The 20828-nt window shown below is 55.2% G+C and overlaps 2 protein-coding genes across 3 annotated transcripts in view; one reads left to right on the top strand and one right to left on the bottom strand.

Annotated features, from left to right (window-relative positions):
- The window catches only part of SHMT1 (serine hydroxymethyltransferase 1), a 48977-nt gene extending 35613 nt beyond the window's left edge, over window positions 1-13364 (top strand). For both annotated transcript variants that reach the window (XM_006161650.3, XM_006161649.3), the window contains exons 6-12: window positions 3942-4023; window positions 4681-4893; window positions 5959-6075; window positions 7355-7477; window positions 10233-10349; window positions 12537-12647; window positions 12926-13364. In XM_006161650.3, coding sequence (XP_006161712.1) covers window positions 3942-4023; window positions 4681-4893; window positions 5959-6075; window positions 7355-7477; window positions 10233-10349; window positions 12537-12647; window positions 12926-13098 — 936 coding nt within the window. In that variant the 3' untranslated portion in view covers window positions 13099-13364. The remainder of the gene's footprint in view (window positions 1-3941; window positions 4024-4680; window positions 4894-5958; window positions 6076-7354; window positions 7478-10232; window positions 10350-12536; window positions 12648-12925) is intronic.
- A 2024-nt stretch (window positions 13365-15388) lies between these two features.
- The window catches only part of SMCR8 (SMCR8-C9orf72 complex subunit), a 14932-nt gene continuing 9492 nt past the window's right edge, over window positions 15389-20828 (bottom strand). Inside the window, exon 2 of the mRNA XM_006161648.3 lies at window positions 15389-20668. Coding sequence (XP_006161710.1) covers window positions 20215-20668 — 454 coding nt within the window. The 3' untranslated portion in view covers window positions 15389-20214. The remainder of the gene's footprint in view (window positions 20669-20828) is intronic.

The raw sequence follows: 20828 nt of genomic DNA, 5'->3' as shown, positions 1-20828 counted from the left end.
ACCAGTGATCATGGCTGCTCCGACCCCCTGCGGCCAGCAGCGACAGGGATGGCAGCCTCCCTGGCTCCACTGCCACCACCGTCAGCCCTCCGCCTCAGTAGCCAGGGGCCTCCATGTCGAGTGAGAGCCAGCCCCTGGACCCTGCCGCCCACCCCACCACACAGGCCTACCAGCGGCTCCAGCCAGCACCGCAGAACGACCCACCAGAACCAGGGCTGCCTCCAGGGCGTGCAGGCCCAGGGGAGATGCTCATGGGGGTGGGCGTGCTGTTGGCTGTATAGTCACCTGGGCTAGAAATGGGACATGCACGCGAGACGCGTGAGCCTATGTGTCCTTCTCTCTAAAGATTGGGGATGAACCCTCCCCCGCTCGGCTGGTGGTGGGATCACTGTGGTGTGTCATGTTCACCATGTGGGCAGGCCCCAGGTTCACATCCCAGGTCTGCCTGAAGGTGCCAAGTGTGCCCACATGTTCACCCACATTTGTGGGCCAGCTGGCGGCAGGGCTGGGGGCGGATCGTGGCATGATGACCCTGTTGAAGGTGCCCCGCCCCCTGTGCTCCCCTCTCTCATGAAGGAAATGAACAAGTAAACTTTCCTTCAGAAGGGTGAAGCGTGATGGGCAGAGAGACACTGAGCATGTTTGTTTCCTGGTGTTCGGGCAGCATCCACCAGCCGAGCAGTGGCCTGCAGCCCTGAACCCACGGCCGGGCGCTGCAGAAGATCGCTCTGCACTTACCCAGCCTTAGCCCCAGCAGTCATGGCACGTGTGCTCTTGTTGGTGCAAGCGACCCTTTTCCTTTCTTTTTTGGAGAGGTTTTTGCTACCAGAAAGACAGAGAGAAACAGAGAGACAGAAAGTCAGAAATCACCCCCCAGTGGGGATGGCCACACCGCAATCCCTTCTCCTCCATTCTCCTCTTGGGATCTTGGGCACGCACGTACACACGCCCAACATGAGTTTAAGCCACCAGATCCAGGACTCGAACTGCAGTCGACTACATGGGAGTCCAGCGACATAGCCATTACGCTAACTGCTGGTCCCACAAGTGACTCTTTTTCCTGGAAAGACTCAGTGGTCCCGGGAAGGCCTCAAAGCTGGGTTTTGAAATGTGGCAGCAGTAACCAAATGCTTGTCTTCAGACTTGGAAAATAAAAGCTGGTTCTCAGGGGTCAGCAGGTGGCATGGTACTTAAGGTGCTGGAGTCCCACACGGCCAGCCATGATTTGAGTCCCAGACCTGGTGGCTTGACACTCACACTTGGCACATGTGCACATGTGCCCCAAATCCCCAGAGAATGGAGAAGAGATTGTGGTGTGGCCATCCCCCACCGGGAGGTGATTTCTCACTTTCCCTCTCGCTGCCTCTGAGCACACACATCCTGTAGCAAAAGCCAAAAACAAAAAGCTGGTTTCTGCAGTGTCTTTCGGTACTGAAAGAGTTGAGGCAGAGCGTGATGGGCAGCTTGCTTTCCAAGCCTCCCTGAGGCATCTTTGATGTGCACTGCTCAGACTACGAACCCGTGGGCAGTGGGGCCGCCCTGGGCAGCTTGGGCGGCAGGAGGCCCAGCTCATCCAAGAGAGTGCAGTGGCAGCGGGTGAGGTAGACCTGCCTGACCTCTACAGCATCTCCCGACCCACCAGGCTGGGGTGCCCCAGGGCTGCCTCCTCTTTGGCCCCTGTCCCTCTCGACAGGTTTCCCTTCTTCCTACCGAGCAGCCACCTTCTGCCAGGTATGTGTCTTCGGAGCAAGAGCAGCTTAAACTCTGTGTGTCCAGCTGCTTCTGTGCTGCCCGCTCCCACCTCCTGACCCCAGGCCTTTTCTCTGTCCCTGGTGTTCCCTAGTGGGGGAGGAACTTTTCTTTTTTTTTTAGAGAGAGATTTTTGCTACAGGGTTGGTGCACTCTCTGGAGAGGCAGAGAGATAGAAAGCAAGAAATCACCCACTAGGGGCGATGGCCATGCTGCAATCCCTTCTCCATTCTCCTCTTGAGATTTTAGGCACGCATACACATGTACCTGGCGTGAGTTTCAAGCCACCAGGTCTGGGACTCGAACCTGAGTCAACCATGTGGGAGTCCAGTGACGTAACCATTACACCACCTGCTGGTCCCGGGACTTCCTTTTTTCAGCACTATTATAGCCACACCACCAGATGTTGTAAGTGCCTTTGGATTGAGCCTGGAACTGTGTTATTGTCTTATTTTCAAGAGCAAAAGAAAATCTGGACCAGCAAATGGCAGAGCAGTTATGATGCTGGACTCCACATGGTGGACTGTAGTTTGAGTCCTAGACCGATGGCTTGAAAATCCACCCCCACCCAGCACATGTGCCCTAAGGCAAAAACCTCTAAAAAAAAAAAAAGAAAGAAAGAAAATCTTTTAAAACCCCACAAGTTTAAAAAGCAAAATGTGGAGGAAGAAAGCAATTTTAAAGCATTTTTTAGGTTACGTCCATTTTTCCATTCCACTGGGGGCCTGCTGTTGATATTTCACCAGGATAACAGTTTGTTTGCTGAGCTCAGACAGCTGAGAGAGCACCGCACCCTTGTAACAAACACGGGGAAGAAAGCCACAAACGGTCTTCCACCCAGCTTCCTGGTGACAGCCCAGCCCTCGCAGCCTTGCACACATACACCTGGCGTTGTGACAGATCGCAAGTGCTTTTGTTATTTGCAGAGGACGGGAACGTCATGAAGTTCGTGGAGAATGCGATTAAACTACGAGTTTATTTTGGTGTAGTTTTGGGGTTCGTGCACGTTTTTTCACAGTGTGCATCCCACACACTTGGTGGCTTCTGTGTCTGCCACGCTTTCTTCATCCCTCTGTCGATGGACACTTGGGCAGCTCCCACAACCTGCTGTGGATAACGCCATAGTGACCAGGGGGGTGCAGAGGCCTCCTGCACGGAGTTTTGCGATGTGGGGATGTGTCCCCAGAAGTGGCATTGCTGGGTTTAGATATCATTGCTGTGTGTGCTCTGAGGTAGGCCCCAGAGGCCGTTCCTGCGTGGATTCCCTGCTGTCCTGCCACCTCTTCCCACTGAACTGCAGTGTCCCCGCTGTGGGGTGGCCTGCGTTGTATGGGGCTCCCTTCTATGCCGTTGTCAGTCTATGCCCTTTAACAATACACACTGCTTTGGGGCCAGCAGGTGGCATGGTGGCTAAGGTGCTGAACTCTCATATGGCTGACTGTGGTTCGACTCCCGGACCTGGTAGTTTGCTTTTTCAAACTTTCCCTCTCTGTCTGGTGAGCGCATATGCCCTGTAGCAAACATAATAACTAAAATAAAATCTCTTGTAAGAAAAGAGCAATACATACTGCCTTAATATAACTCACCAAGTTTCAGTGTCATTGTGTGTAGAGGTCTTGTGCATCTTTTGTTAGATGTTTCACGGTTTTCCACCCTAAAGCAGAGACACTGGTACTCACTTCTCCCTTTCTCCTTTCCTGCGACTTGCATGTCTGTACCGGCTGGTTTTTGTTAGTCAGCACTGTATGCAGTGGCCTTGCCGAACTCATTTCTAGGTACGGAATGGTGTCTGTGAGGGATGTCGGCTTTTTTTGCTGTTGTCCCTCCTCTTCTAATCCTTGTGCCTCATGGGATTTGGAGCATAAGTGGTGTCAGCAGGCATTTCCTCCCCCGGCCTGAGGGGGCAGTGTTTGCATTGCACGGTGCCCACTCCTTGCATGTTCCCTTCTGCAAAGACTTTGGTTCCTTGTCAAGGGTTACCTTGCTTTTCCCCTGGGCCCCCCAGGGCATCCTGGGTCTGTGAGCACCACCCATGCAGGAGAAAGCACTGCCGCCTGGTCTCACCCTCGAGGCCCGTTCTGGGACATCTTCCCTTTGGCCATGGTGGGCAAAGGGACTTTAAGCAGGAGGGCAGGAGGTGAGGTGTGGCTGGCAGAGGCAGCCTGAGCCTGTGTCCTCCTGACCACCCACAGGTGAACCCCAACACCGGCTACATCGACTACGACCGGCTGGAGGAGCCCCCCCGCCTCTTCCACCCGAAGCTGATCATCGCAGGTGACGTGCAGGGCAGAGCGGCCTTCTGCACTGGCAGTGCCTCAGAACCAGGAGGCCGAGGGGTCTCTGCGCTGTTGTAGCTCACCGCTAGTGTCTACCATGGCCAGCTGAGCTCTCGGAGCAAAGCGTATTCCTCTCGCATACGTGTCTGTGTGCTGGTCTCAGAGATGTTAGGCCCTAGGAGACAGCACGTGGTGTAGTGGTTAAGATGCTGGACTCCCACATGGCTGACTGTGGTTTGAGAGATCACCAGGTGCGTGTGCATGCATGCTAAGAACTGCGGAGAAGGGAATAGTGGCGTGGCCATCCCCCTGGAGGATGATTTCTCACTTTCTCTCTCACTATCTCTGTTTCTGTCTCTCTCCTCTCTGGTAAAAACACACACCCTATGGCAAAAAAACTTTAAAAAAGGAGAAAGAACTGTTAGCCCTGGCTGCCTAGGGTTTGTGGCTGTAGCTGGGCCCAGGCCAGCCACCATGGCGTCCAGAGGCAGGCAGAGTGGCTGCCTTCTGCATGAAGATGGCATACTTGTTCTCTTCTCCAAGAGTTTAGAGGGAGAAAGCTCCAGGCTTGCAGGGGCCCTGTGCGGATGTGCGTGGAGGCCGACTCTGCTGGCCCCTGCAGCGCTGACTCACCCTTGTCGCCCTCCCGCCCCAGGAACCAGCTGCTACTCCCGAAACCTGGACTACGCTCGCTTGCGGAAGATCGCCGACGACAACGGGGCGTATCTCATGGCGGACATGGCACACATCAGCGGGTTGGTGGCGGCCGGCGTGGTACCCTCCCCTTTTGACCACTGCCACGTGGTGACCACCACGACCCACAAGACCCTGAGAGGCTGCCGGGCGGGCATGATCTTCTACAGGAGAGGTGCGCACCCGTGGGCAGGCGCTATGGCGGGCCTGGCTTCTGTGGGCGCCCGGATTTGGGGAAGGGTGTTAGGACAACGCTGACCTGGGGTCTTGGGGTCCTTGTCCCTTAAAGAGTTACAGGCAGGGGCAGGGACAGGCTCTATGAAAGCTCAGGAGTAAAGCCCTGAGCCACAGCCCTTGCCTCCCTCCTGCGTATCTGGGGCCCAGGAGGGCAGGCAGGAGGTCCCGGTACCCGGTGGCCTTTTGTCTGTCTGTGTGCTGTAGGCGTGTGTCCTTGCCAGAGAGAGAGCGGGAAAGTGAGAAAGCACCCCCCAGAGGGGATGGCCATGCACGAGCCCTACTCCATTCTCCTCTCGGGACTTTGGGTATGCCCACACATGTGCCCGGCACGACTGTCAAGCTGCCGAGCCTGGGACTGAACCATGCAGTCAGCCACGTGGGATCCAGCCACCTTAACCTCCGCACCACCTGCTGGCCCTCCGCTCTCCCCCATGTCCTCTTACTCAGCTAATCCCCCCAACACGAGCAGGGACGAGTGTGCGACGGGCTGGGGCCCACGGGAGGCCTCCCGGCGTGGCCTGCATTTGCCATTCCTGTGGTCTAGCACGCTTCTCAGAGACAGACTCACACCCGGCAGATGGGCCAGGGCCGCGCGCAGTCACTGCCGCGAGGAGTCGCTCTTTCCTGAGCCTCGCCTCAGGCTCCCCCTTACTTTGGCATTTCCACGCCTGGAAAGGCCCTCTGGTGCCAGCCCATTCGGCTCAGCTGCTGTGTGCTACTGCGGCTAGGCCCCCCGTGGGTGTGTGAGGCCTCCTGGTCGCGGGCTGAGAGGAGGTGAGTCAGAGGTGACAGGAGTACCGTCGTGGTGCCAGCGTCACCCCGGCCCAGGCACCCACAGGATGAGGCTGTCTGCCCTCAGGGAGCCAGGCCCGTGGTTCTCACCACCAGGAGAAGGGCCAGGCTTGTGCCTCACGCCCCCATAGCCAGTCTGCACGGGAGTCCAGAGCGGGAGCAGACAACAGGCGTCACTGCGGGAGGCATCCTGATGTCTGTCCTCGTCCAGGGGTGCAGAGCGTGGACCCCAAGACCGGCAAGGAGGTTCTGTACAACCTGGAGTCACTCATCAACGCCGCCGTGTTCCCCGGCCTGCAGGGAGGGCCCCACAACCACGCCATTGCAGGTAAAACGCCAGCATGGCCAAGCCAGAGCCTCTGTGGTCGAGGTGCACCTCAGCCATGGTGGCCCCCATGCAGCCTGGTGGCCCCCCGCCTTTCCTCATCCGGGTCTCCAGAGGGCTCTCCAATCTGGGAGATGCAACCAGGAGAAAAGGGCAAGGGTGGGGAGTGTGAGAGGACACAGGAGGGAAGGGCGCCCTCCACCCCAGCCGCCTGGGGAAAGCCGTGGTCAGGCCAGGTTCGGGAACGTTGTGGAGCCATCTTCCAGAGCTGAGGAAGGAACCCGACTGAGGAGAGGACGCACCAAGGGCCGAGGGAGATGAACGCCCACACCCTGTTGGACGAGCTGCCTTGTGCCCACTGGGCCTGGCCTGGACACTGGAGGCTCTGTCTGGCCTGCCCTGGGTAATTCCCGGGTCCCATCCCATGACCGCCCGGCAGGCTGTTGTTGACTCACTCCTTGTCAGGGGCATGGTGGGTCAGGGCGTTCGCGATGGCAGAGGCCCCGCCACCCGCCTTCTTGGAACAAGGCAGTTGGTAGAACTCACCTGGTGCCAGGAGCTAAGTGCAGAGGTGTGGCCTGCAGGGCAGGAGCAAGCACCCGCGTTTCCAAAGAGGACATGAGGGAGCAGCAACGGCGGTACCTCAGGCCCACGGCCCGGCAGGTGCTGGGAGCCTGGAGGCTGCTTGCATGGTCGCCCTGTACCCCTACATGCTCTATCCACGGCTTCTTCAGCCCAGAGGCTGGGTCGCCCGGTCACCGTCCGCTTGACCATCACAGCCATCCCACAGCGTTGATGGGACGTCCTCTGTTGGGGCCCAGGCCCCTGGGTTCGGCGTGGGCCTCCGTTTTTTGTGTCTCTTGAAGCAGCCATCAATCAGTAGGAATGGACACAGGTACCAGGCGTGTCTGCACGGTGCAGGGTAGGGCAGGGCAGGGCCTCCAGCCTGGGCCGTGCGGTAAGGATCTGTATAGGTGCCATTCTTACGCATCAAGCGTGAGAGGGACTGTACGCTCTCCCCACCCGGGTGACCTTCCTGTGCTGAACGTCCATGCCGAGAGGAGGGCCCCCTCAGCAGGGCCTCAGAAGAACGTTTCAGTGAAGGTCTGGACGTTTAGTCGGTAATCACAGGGGAAAATACCTCATCTAGGGGCAGACATACTCCACCCCGCTTTGGTGACACGGAGAGGCCAGGCGGCTTGCAGAGAACAGGGCTACTCTTCTGACTCGCGTCCATCTTTTGATTTGTGCCACCTTCCTGACCCCGTGTCTCCCTGTCCAGGGATTGCTGTGGCCCTGAAGCAGGCCATGACTCCAGAGTTTAAGATGTACCAGCACCAGGTGGTGGCCAACTGCAGGGCCCTGTCCGCGGCCCTGGTGGAGCTGGGCTACACGATAGTCACAGGTATGAGTAACCTGCCCTTCGTGGCTGCGGTAGGCCTGCTGTGTCCCTGGCGCCATGCCAAGCACCAGTTACAATCTTATTTTGCACAGAGAGATTTTTCCTATAGGGCATGTGTGCTCACCAGACAGATAGTGAGAAACCACCCCCTGGTGGGATGGCCATGCTGCAAGCCCTTCTCCTCCACGCTCCTCTCGGGATTTGGGGCATGCACACACACATGCCGTATCCAGGACTTGAACCACGGTTGACTATGTGGGAATCCAGTGATGTAACCACTATGCATCTGCTAGTCCCAAATCTTTCTATTCAATTGCTAGTGTACTTGCCAGGAGGAGAGGAAGCAGGAAAAGCTTCCCTTGATGAGGTGTCGCCATGCCTCCGTCCCTTCTCCATTTCTCCATCGTGTTGGGGTTCTGGGTACATGCACATGTGTGCCTGGTGTGTTTTTTAAGCCTCCAGGGCTGGAATTTGAACCACAGTCACCCATGTGGATTCTGGCTCCCTTAACCAATAGGCTAAAATTACCCGTCATTTTGTACACATGGACCTCTGACATTCCAAAGTATTCCAGAATGCTGAGCTGCCTGAATGACACCACACAGCAAGGAGCAGACCTGGCTGCGGGGCTCCAAAGCGGAGCTGTTAGCTCAGATCCTCTGCAATTTTGAGGTTGTCCCTGACCTCAGAGGTGAGACACTGCCATCCGCCAAGTTGACCATTGTTCTTGGTTTTGTTTTTTTTTTAAAGAATTATTTAATTTTATTCATTCATTCATTCATTTTAATTTGACCAGGGAGACACACACAAGAGAGAGAAAGAGAGAGGGAAAGTGAGAAAGCAAGCCACCAGGTCCAGGACTTGAACCGTGGTTGGCCATGTGGGAGTGTCCAGTGCCTTAACCACCATGCACCTGCTGGTCCCTTGGCCGGTTTTAAAGAAGGCTCAGAGAGGACAGTTGTAGGGAGCTGAAGACTCCTGTGTGATCTGGGCCAGCCCGGACTCTCTGTACCGTCTTGCTGTAGGATGTGTCTGACACCTGGTACAGGCAGGCCCCAGGTCCCTGTTCAGAGAGTTTCTTGGGCATGTGCACATGCCTATGATCCGGGGTGGGCCAAGGTGCCCAGACCTGGAGAGGGGCGTGCTATTTCTGGCTCTCTGGCTCATGGAAGAAAGAAACTAATAACAAGGGCCAGCAAGGCCCATGGAGATTAAGTGGCTGGGTCCCACGTGGCCAGCTTCGCGGTTTGAGTCTCAGACCTGGCAGCTTGAGAATCTCAGGCGTGCGTGCCCAAAACCCCAAGAGGAGAGTGCAGGGAAAGGGATTATGGTGTGGCCATCCCCTGGGGGGTGAGTTCTCACTTTGTCTTTCTAGCTCTCGCTCGTTCTCTGGTGAGCGCGCACACCCTATGGCAGAATATTAAAAAACAACAACAGCAAAACCTATAAAAAGCAAAAAAGATGGATGTCCAGACACAAGGGAAATGTCCAGGTAACCTGTCAGAGAAAACAGACCACGAATGGCTGAGCCAGCTGTCACTTCCTGAGACAAGCTGCAGGCCGGTGCCAGCACCTGGTATGTCCTTTCGGGGCATTTCACCCATCAGCCTCATTCCTCCTTGGTATGAGCAGTCACCCCTTTTAAAAGTCCTTTCAGGACCAGCAGGTAGCGTGGTGGTTAAGGAACCGGACTCCAACCTGTTGACCGCGATGTGAATCCTGGCTTGCTTTCTCACTTTCTTTCTCTCTCTGGTGAATGCATGTGCCTTATTTCACATTTAAAAATAATAATAAGGGGGGGGCAGCAAGTGGGGTGGTGGTTAAGCCCTAAGTAAATCTTTTTAAAAAAGGGACCAGCAGATGGCGTAATAGTTATGTTACTGGACACCCACGTAGTCAACCATGGTTCGAGTCCCAGACCTGGTGATTTAAAACTCATGCTGGGTGTGTGTGCGTGTGTGCCCAAAATTTTGAGAGGAGAATGGAGGAGAAGGGATTGCGGCGTGACCATCCCCCCTGGGGGGTGATTTCTTGCTTTCTATCTGGCAAGCACACATACCCTATAGCAAAAATATCTCCAAAAATTTTTTTTAGTAAAATAAATTCTTGGGAACCAGCAGTTAGCGTAATGGCTATGTCGCTGGACTTCCACGTAGTCGACCGTGGTTCGTGTCCCGGACCTGGTGGCTTAAAACTCATGCCGGGTGCGTGTGCGTGCGTGCCCAAGATCCCAAGAGGAGAATGGAGGAGAAGGGATTGCGGCGTGACCATCCCCCCTGGGGGGTGATTTCTTGCTTTCTATGTCTCTCTCTGTCTGACGAGCGCACACGCCCTATAGCGAAAACCTCCCCCCCCAAAAAAAAAAGATAAATTCTTTTAAATTTTGTGGCCCAGGTATTTCTAATTTTTTTTTTTTTTTTTTTTTTGCGCTGTAGGGTGTGTGCACTCACCAGAGAGACAGAGGAACAGAAAGTGAGAAATCAATCCTCCAGTCTCCTCTTGTGATTTTGGGCATGCACACACACCTGGCATGAGTTTCAAGCCGCCAGGTCCGAGGCTCAAACTGTGGTCTACCACATGTGAGTCCAGCGCCTTAACCACTACCCACTGGCACAGGCATCTTTTGTCCACTGGCTGACTAACTTGCAGGCCACACAGCAGTGTCCTCACGTCCCCTGCTTCGGTGTCCCACCGTCAAGTCTTAGAAAGACAGGTTTCTTCCCTGGACCCAAAACAAGGCTTCTGCATTTATTTCCAGGTGGTTCTGACAACCATTTGATCCTCGTGGATCTCCGTTCCAAAGGCACAGATGGTGGAAGGGCTGAGAAGGTGCTGGAAGCCTGTTCTATTGCCTGCAACAAGAACACCTGCCCAGGTGCGGCTCCCCCTCGGGCTTCCTCTCCACACTGTCTGCATTTCCTCTGGCAGGAGCTGTAGCTGGAAGGCATCTCACTCTGGGACAGGCTCTCTGGAGCCTGCTCTCTTGGTCTCAGCCAACTCTGCTTAGAATGGCTTAGAGTGGCCATGATGGGTGGCTGAGGGAGGTAGGGCCCTTGAGAATAGAAGCTGCATTCCTCAGTGAGTTCCTAAAACGTGACGTTGGGGCCAGGTTGCAGCACAGTGGCCATGCAACTGGGCCCAGTGGGAAAGGTGCTGGGTTTGCATCCTGGGACCTTCCTGAGTGCACCCGTGCCTGTGATCCAGACCAGCTGAAACTGCGGTGGGTCACAGTGTGGGAGCCCTGTCCATCTCTCTTTCATGGAAGAGATTAGTAACACTTTTGAAAATGGTGGCACATCTCAAATTCAGGCAGATGTCACCTTTATTTGTAGGAACAAGGGCCACATCACAGAAGACCACTTTGCATGCTAGAGTGGCGGGGGACCAGCAGTTAGCGTAATGTCGTTGGACTCCCATGTAGTCGACCGCGGTTCGCGTCCTGGACCCGGTGGCTTAAAACTCATGCCGGGCACGTGTGCGTGCATGCCCAAGATCCCGAGAGGAGAATGGAGAAGGGATTGTGGCATGGCCATCCCCCCTGGGGGGTGATTTCTCGCTTTCTGTCTGTCTGGCAAGCGCATGCGCCCTATAGCAAAACCTCTCCAAAAAAAAAAAGAAAAAAAAAAAAACAGAGTGGGGGGGACCCTCAGGTGGGGTGGTAGTTAAGGGGCTGGACATTCCCACATGGCTGACCATGGTTTGAGTCCTGAACCTGGTGGCTTGCTTTCTCATGGTCTGTCAAATAAAATTAAGTAATTATTTTAAAAAAACAGAGTGGGTGGGCTTGCCCAGTGGCCTCTTGGTTAAAGAACTGAATCCCACCTGGCTGATTTTGCGGTTTAAGTCCAAAACCAGTGGCTTAAAAACATAGCGGGCACCTGTGTGCGCAGGACCAGCACCCAGACAGGATGGAGAAGTGGAGAGGGCATTGTGGCATGACCACACCCCAGCGTGGGTATTGTCCCTGTTTCTGTCTCTGGGGAGTGCACAGACCCTCTGGCAAACCTTTAAGAAAGGAAAAGAAAAAACAGGCTTTCTGAAATGCGATTCTCTCCCTTGTGCCTTTGGTTTAACCTCTAAATTTTTACTCTTCCTGCTACATGGAGCCAGTACCCTAAGGCCAGTTCTTTTTTTTTTGCTATAGGGCGCATGCGCTCGCCAGACAGACAGAGATGTAGAGACAGAAAGCGAGAAATCACTCCCCAGGGGGGATGGTCACGCCACAATCCCTTCTCCTCCATTCTCCTCTCGGGATCTTGGGCATGCACACACAGGCGCCCGGCGTGAGTTTTAAGCCACCAGGTCCAGGACGCGAACCGCGGTTGACTACGCGGGGTCGTGGTGGGGGTGATGAGAAAGCAAGCCACCAGGTCTGGGACTCGAACTGTGGTCAGCCATCTGGGAGTCTAGTGCCTCAACCACCATGCCACCTGCTGGCCTCAGGCTAGTTCTTTTTTTGCCCAATTGTCTTTTTATTTATTTATTTATTTATTTATTTGGAGAGAGGTTTTAGCTATAGGGCACGTGCGCTCACCAGAAAGACAGAGAAACAGAGAGATGGAAAGTGAGAAATCACCCCCAGGGGGCATGGCCACGCTGCAATCCCTTCTCCTCCATTCTCCTTTTGGGATCTTGGGCATGCACGCACACGCACTCGGCGTGAGTTTAAGCCACCAGGTCCAGGACTCGAACTGCAGTCGACTACATGGAAATCCAGCAACATAGCCATTACACCAACTGCTGGTCCCCCAAGGGTCCTTTTTAAGTGTGGTAGTCACAAGCTGGTCAGTGGTACAGTGGTAACAATGCTCTGTGCTGCTGGGTACATGTGGGAAGGGCCTGGGTTCTGGTCCCAAGGTCTCCCTGTACACGCCAGGCAGACATGCCAGTGACTTGGGGTTGGGTGGGGCCGAGGGTGGATTATGGCATGAAGCCCCTGTCAGGAGTGCTGCCTCTTCCTCTCTCTCATGGAACAACTTTAAAAATAAACAAATACAAAAAAGCTATAGTCACAGTGGGGAGTTGGGTAAAGCTTGGGGACAGAACCCTGTGTATCTTAAAGGTGACCAAAGCGCACTGCGGCCCAGCGGACTGCGACTTGGGACCCCAGCACTGACATCCCGAGGACTTTTGGAAGAAGACTTCCACAAAGTAGCTCAGTTTATTCACAGAGGTAAGGATGATGTTTTGGAATTTGCTACACATTATTGGCCGTAGGAGGTTTCTGATCACGGCTGAGTGCTAGCAACGGGAGGTGACAAAAATCATTTTGTCAGAGAGGTTTACGAAGGTGTGCTGCTCATGGAGGAATGCACACGAGGCCATTTCTGAGGTGCAGGTTGACACCTAAGCTGTCACGCTTCCGGCCTGGGGGTGCAGGGCAGGTTGGCCTGCTGCGGGCTTCCCACCACGGCGGCCCAGAGGGTGCTCATCCACACCTCGTTGGCCCAGGGATAGAGCTCACACTGCAGATTCAGGATGACGCTGGCGCCCGGGCCACCATGAAGGAGTTCAAGGAGAAACTGACAGGGGACGAGAAGCATCGAAGGGCCGTGCAGGCCCTGAAGGAAGAAGTGGAGCGCTTCGCCTCTGTCTTCCCGCTGCCTGGCCTGCCTGACGTCTAAGGAGCCAGCCTGCTCCCTGCCCTGGCGCTGCTGCCCCGCAGGGGGTAGAGGAGGCGCTGAGGACGCCACCTGCCCACCCAGACCAGGTGCCTTCTCTGGGGACACAGAGAGCTGCCTCACAGGAACCCAGTTAGCATCTTTGTGCCCTCTGATCTGAGTTTTCTTTTGAACTATTTGCATGTTTTCTTACAAATAAAAACTGAAGTCCTGGGGCCAGCCAGTGGCATAGTGGTGAAGGCAGCTGGACTCCCACATAGCTAACTGCATAGTTTGAGTCCCAGATGCAGAAGCTTGAAGAACATGCCAAGCATGTATGCACTGGTGCCCAAAATCCCAGGACTGCAGTGTGGCCATCCCCGAGGGGTGCTTTCTAGACCCTGAGAGCACACACACCCTATACCAGTCTTAAAACGAAACAAAGCCTTAGTCCTGTTGTTATTCTGGGACGGGTCAATTTTGTTTTTTTCTTGTTTTTGTTTTTGCCATAGGATGTATACACTTGACAGAGACAGGAAGAGGGAAAGAAAGCATCCTCCATGAGGGATGGCCATGCTGCAGTCCCTTCTCCATTCCCCTCTCAGGATTTTGGTTGCGCACACACAAGCTACCCAGCATGACTCCTTTTTTTTTAAGAAATTTTTGTGGGACCAGCAGTTAGCATAATGCCTATGTCACTGGACTCCCACGTAGTCGACCGCGGTTCACGTCCTGGACCCGGTGGAAAACTCACGCCGGGCGCATGTGCATGCATGCCCAAGACCCCGAGAGGATAACAGAAGAAGGGATTGCGGTGTGGCCCCCCCCCCGGGGGTGATTTTTTTGCTTTCTGTCTCTCTGTCTCTGGCGAGCGCACGCACCCCGGCGCGGCACCACCCCGAAGGCAAAAAAAAAAAAAACCCTCTTCAAAAAAAAGGTTTTTTTTTTGCTACAGGGCGTGTGCACTTACCAAAGAGACAAAGACAGACAGACAGAAAGCAAGAAATCACTCCCGGGGTGGTATGGACATGCTGCAATCACTTCATTCTCCTCTCAGGATCTTTGGTAAGCAAGCACATGCATGAGTTTAAGTTGCTGGGTCCAGGACTTGAACCACGGTTGACTATGTGGGAGTCCAGCAACATAACCGTTACACCATCTGCTGTTCCCCTTAGAATGATTTTCAAGACCCACAGGGTCTGGGACTCAAACCACCATCAGCAGTGTGGCAGTCCAAAGCCTTTAGCCACTATGTTGCCTGCTGGCCCCATGCAACGAGTTAAGGAATTCAATTTGAGCCCCACTTTCTCACAGCCCTTTGTAAAATAACCCTGTGTAGCCATTTAGCCTTGGTCACTCAGACAAGTGGGGTGGGGAAAAGCCACCAGAAGGATCCAGTATTTTACACCCCCTTCTCTCAGGGTACTGGCTTCCCTCACCTCGCTACACAGATAAGCAACACCCAGGTTCACAGGGTACACTCTGCACTGTCTCCATGCTTCTTGTCACTGAAGGGGTCGCCAAAGTACTGAATCATGACCCTTCCAACCGAAGAGGGGAATTCCTCTGAAGCTCCTGCTCTAGGTCATGGATCGGAATTACAGGTTAGACCAGTCTATCTGGGTGCACCCGTGTGGAGGGAGGGTTGTGCCATCAGCAGCCCACAGTATGCTGTGGGATGGCCTTGCCCACTCACCTAGGTGCCCCGTCCCATCAGGTGTGAGTCGGCCCACGGCTCTCCTGTTCTGAGATAACCAGCTCTCTACTGTAATCAGGAACACAGATGTCACCTTCCTAAAGAAACTTTATTTTTCACATCGCTGAAGTGCAAAACGTGTGACCATTTTTAACACACACAACCCAATTTACCGTGGTTCGTGTCTCGGACCCAGTGGCTTAAAACTCATGCCGGGCGCATGTGCTTGCATGCCCAAGATCCTGAGAGGAGAATGGAGAAAAAGGGATTGCGGTGTGGCCATCCCCCCTGGGGGGTGATTTCTTGCTTTCTGTCTCTCTGTCTCTCTCTTCCTGTCTGGCGAGCGCACGCACCCTATAGCAAAAAAAAAAAAAACCCTCTTCAAAAAAAAGGTTTTTTTTTTGCTACAGGGCGTGTGCACTTACCAAAGAGACAAAGACAGACAGACAGAAAGCAAGAAATCACTCCCGGGGTGGTATGGACATGCTGCAATCACTTCATTCTCCTCTCAGGATCTTTGGTAAGCAAGCACATGCATGAGTTTAAGTTGCTGGGTCCAGGACTTGAACCACGGTTGACTATGTGGGAGTCCAGCAACATAACCGTTACACCATCTGCTGTTCCCCTTAGAATGATTTTCAAGACCCACAGGGTCTGGGACTCAAACCACCATCAGCAGTGTGGCAGTCCAAAGCCTTTAGCCACTATGTTGCCTGCTGGCCCCATGCAACGAGTTAAGGAATTCAATTTGAGCCCCACTTTCTCACAGCCCTTTGTAAAATAACCCTGTGTAGCCATTTAGCCTTGGTCACTCAGACAAGTGGGGTGGGGAAAAGCCACCAGAAGGATCCAGTATTTTACACCCCCTTCTCTCAGGGTACTGGCTTCCCTCACCTCGCTACACAGATAAGCAACACCCAGGTTCACAGGGTACACTCTGCACTGTCTCCATGCTTCTTGTCACTGAAGGGGTCGCCAAAGTACTGAATCATGACCCTTCCAACCGAAGAGGGGAATTCCTCTGAAGCTCCTGCTCTAGGTCATGGATCGGAATTACAGGTTAGACCAGTCTATCTGGGTGCACCCGTGTGGAGGGAGGGTTGTGCCATCAGCAGCCCACAGTATGCTGTGGGATGGCCTTGCCCACTCACCTAGGTGCCCCGTCCCATCAGGTGTGAGTCGGCCCACGGCTCTCCTGTTCTGAGATAACCAGCTCTCTACTGTAATCAGGAACACAGATGTCACCTTCCTAAAGAAACTTTATTTTTCACATCGCTGAAGTGCAAAACGTGTGACCATTTTTAACACACACAACCCAATTTTTAACCACAGAATTTCTACAAGTGTTAAGAGCTTTTAAAAATACAACCAATTTTTCTATTTCAAAAATATTTGAACTCAAATAAATTAATTTCTTAAAAAGTACATTTCTCACACTATTTGTTTGGCATTGCTCTGGTTGAACTTCTGTGCAGCGACCCCGGGGAGGGGCCGGGACCCACTCCTGCACCAGCACAGGCCCACTGCAGCTCCCGGGCGGGGCTCACGTTCACAGACAGCAACGGAAACGTGCAGTAGTAAAATAGCTTTTGAAAATAAACAAACGAGTTCATCGCAGACCACCTCTGACTGCAGTCCTGAAGGTGACATTTACCTTAATCCACCCTGTGACACCAACTACCCAGCGTGGCAGTCTGGGTGAGGCACCCACAGTGCCACCTTGCCGATGGTCATCTGTCCTTGGTGCTCACTCGGGTGAGCGGGGACGGCTGCTGCAGTCTCCAGGGGTGTGTACCATTTGCCGGCCCCACATCTCTGCCTGCATTTGGGAGCTGCCAAAGCAGTCTGAATCCAGGGGCTCGCCTCCTCCCTAGCTGGAGACAAGTATTTGTCTCCAAAGACATCTCCCGTGGAGCTGCAGTCCCTCCCAGGATGCTGGCTGCAGAGTCCCCCCTCCTCCTCACCCCTATCTCCCCCTTCCCATAGCTTTAACCGAAGCTCGAAGTTCAGTATGCACGTGGATAATGGGCCTAGGAAGCTTCAGTGTTCCCAGTCCTCAACTGAGATTGGTTTTGCTTTCCAGCCAGAGTAGAAATGTGATTTTCTGTTGTCACGCTGTCTTACTATCACTTTTAGTTTCCACTTTTATCACAGTATTGGGGCGAAGCCAGAAAGCTGGCTGGTTTGCTTTTCAGCACAAGCCAAGGCACTTCCCTCAGATCTTTGCAGGGCGGCAGGAGGTAAAGGGGACTGCCCACTGCAGCACAGCGCCTACTGAGGCCCCAGGGGCTGACGGTGCTCCCGGCTGTGCAGGTGAAGATGTGACGGGGCAGCACCAGCCACTGACCCCACATGCAACACGGCCTGGGTGTGGAGCATGCGCTCAGCGCTGGCAGAGCGGGTGGGTTGGCATGCAAGGTGTTTGGGGAGCAGAGGCTGCACTTTTGCCACCAGAACCATGTGACTTGACCACAGGACCCCGGCAGCCAGGTAGGACCAGTCACCTTCCCAGTCTTGAAATGGGCGGTTGAAAACTATTGAACACAGCAACCGGCTGGAAGTGGAAAGTCAGATGGGAGATGACAGGCAGGCACCTGCAGTCCACTTCCGAATCCTGGAGCACTGTACCTTCAGCCGCTGCAGGAAACTGCAGACACACCACAGCTTCTGAATTCCAGCGGTCCCTCCAAAGGAGAGCTCCCAGGGGCATGGCGAGGCCTGAGGCCACAGCTGGGTGGGTGAGTGGGTGGGAGGCTCTAATCCATCTTCAACACGGAGGTGCTGCTGATCCCCTGTGCAGAGCCGCCAGCCCAGTCAGGGTGTGCTGAGCCTGGGCTGCTTTAAACAGGCAGATGGGGTGACAAGTTGGAGGTGGGAACAGACCAGTGTCAGCGCCTAGGCCCTTGGAGTGAGTGAGGACTGGAGAAGTACCAGGGGTACTCGTGTCATCTATTTTCTGGGGAGTGTTTTAAATATTTTATTAGAACTTACCTATTCCTAGAGAAATACCTCAAGAGAGAATGTGAAGAAAGCAGTCAGTCCCGCTGCGTGGGTCTCCCACCACTATGGTTTACAGACAGGAAGGGTCTCAGGTCCACGTTCTCGAGTGGAGGTGGGCTGGGGAAGGGCGGGGCTCTGTGGTGCCGCCGCCCCCACCTGACCCAGGACTCCTTTGGAAGGAGGCACACCCTGCATCAAGTACTCCGAAACTGCACACTGAAGAGCCGGGTTTTAGCCAAAACCGAACTCCCAGGGTCCGAGCCCTAGTCAGTGACGCCATCTTTACATCATGAGGAGCCACCTTGAGGGACGTGCCCCGCCTGCCATCTCTGGCTGTCCTAGGGCAGTCTGGTCTGGCCACTCCCTGCTTATCTCTTGCCTGAGTCCCCAGCACCTGGAGCTGCCCGAGGTTGAGCACGGTGCGGAGTGTCTGTCATGTGTCTGCTAAGAGCACGGGAGCACACGGCGTTACTTCTGCAAGCCGAGGACGGCTGGCTGACCAAGTTCAGCGTCCGCCTGGAACGTCGTCCTGCTCGTATCAGTTTCCCAGGTGAGAACAGAGTTAGCTGTGAGTGTCCACACCGGTGTGACACCTTGGGGACGCAGGTGCCTGGTACCAGCAGTCACTCTCCAGCTTGTCATTCAAACCCCACAGACTTCCCTTCCCTTCAAGACAAAACGCCCCAAAGGCATGTCCTTGGGGACAGACAGCAGTTAACCACCTCGTCAGAAAACAGGACGGTACCTGGACACAAGGGGTGAGGGAGCAGCCGAGGGAGCCCACGCAGGCAGACATGTCTCCTGCACGGCGGCCTGCCTGATGGGCAGATGGACACAGCACACTTACACGCTGCCAGGGGGTCCTGGCAACTCTCCATAAAGGCGTGCAGTGGGCACAGGGAGAAGGAAACGACAAGACCTCCATACACCAGGGTCACAGCCGGGCCAAGAGTGGACCACACGAGTGACGTCACACAGGCCCCCTGCTGGGTAAGAGGAGGAGCAGGCCCCCTCTGTGAGTGACAGCCGGCAGGGGGACGAGGTCTCAGCAGCAGGACCCAGGGTACGGTGCTGTGTCAGACAGATGCACTCTCATGTGGCTGACCCAGGGTCACTAGATCACAATCTTTGTGGAACAAATTGAAAGCAGCAGCAATACCCAGAGTCTGGCCCACCAAAAGGGAAAACCAGCTTCTATAATATGACATAAAGTCTTCAGGGCTGAGAAACCCTCCATCCACGCACCCATGGCAACTGTGTGGAGTCTTGGAGGCCAGGGAGCACGTCCGGGGGAGCTCCCCTGGGACGATGAGTGTGGTGGTGGCTGGATGCACAGCTTCCCGGAGGCAGGTCCCCAGAGGGGAGCACACAGGAAGAAGCTGGCTCAGGTCATCCCTGCCACGTGAGACCACCAGAGCCAGCTTGCTGAACAGAAGTCCACTATGGCCGTGCCACTGGGGCCCTGCAGAGGTAGTGAACTGGTTGCACAGGTGTGTTGTGGGTGAGGATTGGTGGGGACTCTCTGCCAGGTCTAGGGGATCTGCAGACCTTCCCTATGAGCAGCTAGCCCTGGCCCACTCTGCTAGGGAGCCAGGGGTGGCCCCAGGGAGCCATGGCCACTGATCCCCCATCTCGTGGCCATGCTGTCTGCATTCCCCCCAGGCTCCCACAGCATTCTTGCCACCTGTTCCTTCCTGCTGCCCATGGGAAGTAATGCTCACCAACCTTGGGGCCAGGGTCAAAGGACTTGGCTCAGTCCACCAGGCCCTTTGTGATCTGACCCTGCCGGTTCTCAAGCCTCCCTCATCTGTTACTTCCCCAAATGGACTGTCCTGGGACCACGCCAAACTGTCAGTGGGGCCTCCGAGGGCCTGACCTACTTGCTGTGGCTGGAATGCCTTCTCTCCCTGGGGAGGCGGCCAGGCTCCCTGCAGCCCCGTGGACCCGAGCATGCACTTCCTGCTGCCCCGCCTCCACATGTCCAGGACCTCCCCTGAGGTGATGGGCTTAGAGGCCAGAGAAAGGGCCGCGGCTGGGGTCTGAAGGAGGCAATGGATGCACTGTCGTCGTGTTTTCCCCAGTCACCGCCGTGAACGGGCTGCCTCCCTGGCAAGTTTGGCTGCTCGAGTGTCTGACGGTGTTGAGAATGGCTCTGACGTACCAGCGTTTACCTCTTCTCCTGTGCCCTGGCTGCCAGTCCTTGGAAAGCAAGACCCAGGGGCCACCCTTCACCAGGGATCCAAGAGCCTGTTACTGTCCTGGACACCTGCAGAGCCAGCTGCCACCTCAGCCCACATCCAGCTCGCAGGCTGCCGGGGGCGGTATCGGAACCCCGGCTCCCACTGTGGTTTCTTTCCCACTCAGGCGACCGTCTGGTCATGCCAACCCCTCCCCTCCCATACCCTGAGAGTCATAGGTCTGGGTCACAGTGGCTGGGACTGACCTCAGATTTTGTACAAAAAGCTGGGGACATAGTCAAACCTGAGCATGGGGTGGCCGGTCCCGGGAGACTCCTGCAGATAGTGCAGCTTCAGCAGCTCCGCCAGGTACTGGACCACCCTGGCGTCCTCATTAACCAGACCCAGGTCCAGCTTCAGGAAGCTGGCCTGGCGGCTGGCACGCAGCTCCTCCGTCTCCTTGTCGTGGGCCGGCAGCTGCAGGTGGTGGCAGAAGGTGTAGAGGAAGGCCTTGGCGCAGAGCTGGGTGAGCATGCTCTGCACGTGCAGGTAGTAGGTGCTGCCCCGCTTGATCTGCGTGCGGTGGTCTGCCAGGCGGGGCACCAGGGTCCCTCTGTAGAGGGGGCAGCGCAGGGTTTTGTTATCCAGGTCCAGGATGCTCGTGTAGCGGCTATAGCGGCTCAGGGCATGCAGGGTGCCAGCACTGGCAGGGGAGGCCACTCTGAAACAGACAGGGCGAGTGTCAGACAGATGCAGGCAGGAGCTTGGGCGGTGGGGCTCCCTGGCCGGTGCCCAGCACCAGCCCACACTGGCTCTTTCTGGAAGGCAAATGTGACCAAGTTCAAGCACCCTGGCTTGGCCCAGGCTAGTCATTTAGTGAT

The sequence above is a fragment of the Tupaia chinensis genome, unplaced genomic scaffold, assembly GCF_000334495.1.
Source record: "Tupaia chinensis unplaced genomic scaffold, TupChi_1.0 Scaffold138725_1, whole genome shotgun sequence".
Taxonomy (NCBI): Eukaryota; Metazoa; Chordata; class Mammalia; order Scandentia; family Tupaiidae; genus Tupaia; species Tupaia belangeri.
This window is presented reverse-complemented; position numbering and strand designations above follow the sequence as displayed.